The sequence below is a fragment of the Mus caroli genome, chromosome 10 (assembly GCF_900094665.2).
Source record: "Mus caroli chromosome 10, CAROLI_EIJ_v1.1, whole genome shotgun sequence".
Taxonomy (NCBI): domain Eukaryota; kingdom Metazoa; phylum Chordata; class Mammalia; order Rodentia; family Muridae; genus Mus; species Mus caroli.
Genome location: NC_034579.1, coordinates 36,732,215 through 36,736,616, shown reverse-complemented (window position 1 = coordinate 36,736,616; position 4,402 = coordinate 36,732,215). Strand labels below are relative to the sequence as shown.

At 46.2% G+C, this 4,402-nt stretch overlaps 1 protein-coding gene across 1 annotated transcript in view; it reads left to right on the top strand.

Moving 5' to 3' along the window:
* Fig4 (FIG4 phosphoinositide 5-phosphatase) overlaps positions 1-4,402 on the top strand; it is a 114,309-nt gene that overhangs the window by 42,415 nt on the left and 67,492 nt on the right. The window contains exon 11 of the mRNA XM_021173871.2: positions 3,653-3,786. Within this exon, the coding sequence (XP_021029530.1) occupies positions 3,653-3,786 (134 nt within the window). The remainder of the gene's footprint in view (positions 1-3,652; positions 3,787-4,402) is intronic.

Genomic DNA, 4,402 nt, shown 5'->3' with positions numbered 1-4,402 from the left:
TTTCTGAGTTCGAGGCCAGCCTGGTCTACAAAGTGAGTTCCAGGACAGCCAGGACTATACAGAGAAACCCTGTCTCGAAAAAACCAAAAAAAAAAAAAAAAAAAAAAGAAAATTAAGGTGGAAAACTTTAATGAAAACATTTGTTCACCTGCTGCTAGGCCTGGTAGTGCAGGCCTATCATCCCAGTTATTCAAGAAGCAGAGGCAGGGGGATCACAAGTTTAAGGCCTACCTATGCTGCAGAGTGAATTTTCGTCTAGTTTGAGCAACTTAGTGAGACCCTGTCCCAAAGTACAAAGAGGCCAGGGGTGGATGTGTCTCAGCGTTAGAGCACTGGTGAGCACGTGCGAGGCCCAGGCTTCAGTCCCTGGGATTGTACAAACTGTGATAAGTCTGAGTGCTTTTCCAGTAAGTATAGCTTAGTAGTATAGAAGCAAATTAACAGTAAAGCAGAGAGGGATGAGCTATTAGTGGAACAAATACCTACCTCTAGATGAGTGGATCTTGTTCCTGCTTTACAGAGTATAGTTGAAAAGTTCTTGTAAATAGAACCCCGAATATCTACACTGCATGGAATTCTGTGTTAATTATGCACATTAAAAATGCTACTTAATGCCTGTAACTGAACCCAGCCTGGTTTGCCTCCCTACCATCAGCCAGTGTAGTTTGAAGTGAGTTTTACAAAAACATTTATTTACAAGGTGGCCAAGCATGTGGAGACAGGAAAGCTAGCCCCAGAGCCTCTTGCATAAGGTGTAGGGTATTTGTGGTTAAAGAGGCAGGCTCTGGGGTGGGGGTGGGGGTGGAGGGTGGGGAGGCAGGGTCTAAGGCACGAGGAAGGATCATTGGAAGTAACCAAAAGTGGACACATTGATGATCTACATTGTGCAGTCGGATTGCATGGCTCTTATAGAATGTGAGTCCAGAGGACTTAGTAGTGTCCTAGTACCCTGAGGGTGGACTTTGGTCTCCTGGTGTTGTTATGCCCTGAGTTCAAGGGAAACACAGATGAGCCCAAGAACTTCGAAGTCCCGCTGCAACTTGCAAAAGAGCCTTTTATTGTTTCAGGTTGAACTCAGATCGCATGTCCTGCACTGCACTCACAGGGTGAATGCTGACAAGCAATGTCTGAGTCTGGAAAGCACTGGGTTTATATACAGTGTAGTTAGGAATACCCTGAATGTTCACAGAAAAGGGGAGTGGAGGGCTGGAATCATTTGGTGGGATGGAACTGAAGCTGGGAGGGGGTTAATGGGTGTCTGCTGTGGGGTTATCAGGAACTAAGTCATAACAGTCTGTGACCTCTGATTACCTTTTCTCCATGATTTAAATGCAGGGCCCTAATCTCCTTAGTTTGTTATTTCTCTAAGGTCTCAAGGACAGGCACCTGGAGAGTTCTTACTTTATCAGGAAGAGTGTTGCTTTCTGGAGATGCAAAGGGGAGGATGACTCGTGCTAGAGTTTGGTGCCTCAGGATGTCTCCATTAAGGGGAAGTTTTATGGGTAGTGCCATTCTAATGCTAGGCTGGGTTCCCTTGTAGTGGCCAGGGAAGGGGAGGGAGCCCTGGGCTTGCGGCAAGAGACCGCAGCACAGAAACCAGCTGTCTGCATATTGTGTTTGCTGAGGGACTGCAGGGATCAGCCTTTTCTCTCCCCAGCTTTCTGATTCCCTCATGCTTTTTTACTTTGTGTGTTTACTGATACTAGCCAGGGGATTTAAAATTGTGCTTTCCTGTTGGTCAGACTATTAATTAACCAGAGATCAAACTAGAGAGCAATTAGAGATTAAATTACTGTTTCATAGAACAGGAAAGTCTTTTCATATGTGGCTTTTTAACAAAATAATGAAGCAACGTTAGAGTTTAAATGTCTTAATGAAGATTTTTAATGGGAACCTAAGAGCACGGACTGAGACAGGGTGACAGGCATGTAAGAGAGTCTCTGTGATAGCACAGGCTTGCAATCTGTGTGCACCTCTTAGAGAGAGTCTTCAGAATAAGGTTCCATTTGATTGGCTAATAATGAGGTTCAAACCTAGGATCTCTCACATGCCTGGCAAGAGCGCAGCCACTGGGCTACACCCTCAGCCCTGTCATGAGCTACTTTGTGACCAGGATGGAGCAGGTGCTTCTTGTTTTCACTTGGACGAAGGTCTTGGTTAGTTGTGGCTAAACCATCAAAGAATGTTTGTGTCTGCCTCTCACATGGCTACTGTGTGAGGTTGCCAAGAGGAAACATGCTTTCCTTTGCCCATCTGTCTTGTTGTGAACCCCTCCCTCTGTGGGCACCCCCTCTCTGGGGCCCGCTGATGCACAGGATGATCTGTAATTCTCTGTTCTTATGTCTTATATAATTTCTCTATTTGTTTTATCAGCTGTGCAAAAAATTACCCTTGTTTGTTTCCACAATGATTATTTTCCAGTTGGTGACAATTGGAAAGCAGTCACCATGATTGAAAACAGCACAGGAGTACTTTCTTTTCTTTTAAAGATGTATTTATTTATTACATCTAAGTACACTGTAGCTGTTCTCAGACACACCAGAAGAGGGCATCCGATCTCGTTACAGATGGTTGTGAGCCTCCATGTAGTTGCTGGGATTTGAACTCAGGACCTCTAGAAGAGCAGCCAGTGCTCTTAACCACTGAGCCATCTCTCCAGCCCCAACACAGGAGTACTTTGATACCAGAAGTAGCGCTATATGTCACTTAAGTCTCTGCTACAGTTTTCCTTTGTTTTAAGTAAAGGCCCAATGAAGGTAACAGTAGTAGCTAATTTTTCTGAAGACTCTGCTATGAACTTCCAATACTTTGTTGCATTTAAACCCCACATTACGAATGTGGAGGATATACTGCTGTTAGCCCAAGGAAATGTGTTAGCCTTGCTGAAGGGAACTGGGCAGTAGCTTGGAGCTTCACATAGTCTCCATTAGTGAGAGGCAGTGTGGTAACCTAGGAGGTGTGGCTGGCAGGGAGACAGGGCAGAGCTCTGGTCCATGAGTGCCTTCCAGCCACAGGTTGTTCTGCCACTGTGAAGTGGGGAAGTGCCTGTCCTGCTACCTCATGGTTGCTTTGTGGGTCAGATTTGAGAAAGCACTGTAGTCCTCTGTGTAGGGATTTCCTGTCCAGACCATGCTGATTCCTCTCTGTGCCCAGCAACCGTCTGGTTGCAGTAGTGAGTTCTCTTCTGGTCCTGGATAAATGAGCATTGCTACCAGAGTAGGCTGTGGATGTGTGGGCCAGGCTTGCATGGAGCATACTGGGGATGCTGACAGAGCAACAGAGAGAAATCCGACTTCCATGGCTCTTCAGAGCTGCTGGCCCTCACTCAGTGAAGATGTCTTAATTTGAATTTATATTGTTTTCATTTTAGTAACATTTACCATTTTTAAGAATAGATTTATTGATTTTATGTGTGTTTTACCTGTATGTGTGTCTGTGCACTGTGTCTATTTAGTTCCTAAGGAGGTCAGAAGAGGGCATCAGATTCCCCTGGAACTGGAGTTATTCATGGTTATGAACCATCCTGTGGGTGCTGGGAATTGAACCTGGGTCCTCTGCAAAAGTAATATGTGCTCTTAACTGCCGAGCTAGCTCTGCAGCCCCACATTTAAGACTTGAAATATTAAAAGTATCTCAAATGCCTTTGATAAAGGAGAGGGAGAAGAGAAAGCACGAAAGGATCCTGAGTGAAGAGCTGGTGGCTGCGGTCACTTACCTGAACCAGTTCCTGCCGCCGGAGCACACCATTGTCTACATCCCCTGGGACATGGCCAAGTACACCAAGAGGTGAGTGAGAGCAGAGCCTGGCTGGGCCTCCCCGGGGACACAGCTCCTTCAGTGTCCTTGGTGAGACTTAGGTGAGGATGTTGTGCCCCAGCAGGTGTCCGGCTTCCCCCTGCACAGTCTGTCACCTCCTCCCTTCTGTTCCTGATGGGCACCAGTGCCGCCATTTTCTGTTTCTTCTCTCCTCTCGGGTCATCTCTCTCCTAGATGCAGTGAGTAAGCAGTGAGTCTGTTGATAGGAAGTCCGAGCTCCTCACTGTGTGCATCAATCCCTGTCAGCTGGCTGGCTCTGGATGCTGTAACTTAAACTTACTCAGGGCTGATCTATTTGAGAAAGCCTGGTCTTTATTGCCTATAGCTAGTCCCACCCCAGGGTGGTCCTGTTGCCTGCCGCCCACTTCCACTGCTGCCCTGTCCCATGCTTCCTTTCTTAACCTCCAAGATTTGGTTCAAAGCTAATCTCTTCTAGGAACCTTTCCCACTGAGCCTCCGGGGTTATTTACTGTCACTGTACGACTCTGGTGACTTAACTTACCAGAGACCTCCCTGAGTGAACAATGTGGAGTTGGGGATCGATGCAAAAGCAAGAGGATTTTTTTTTTTTTTTTTTTTTTTTTTT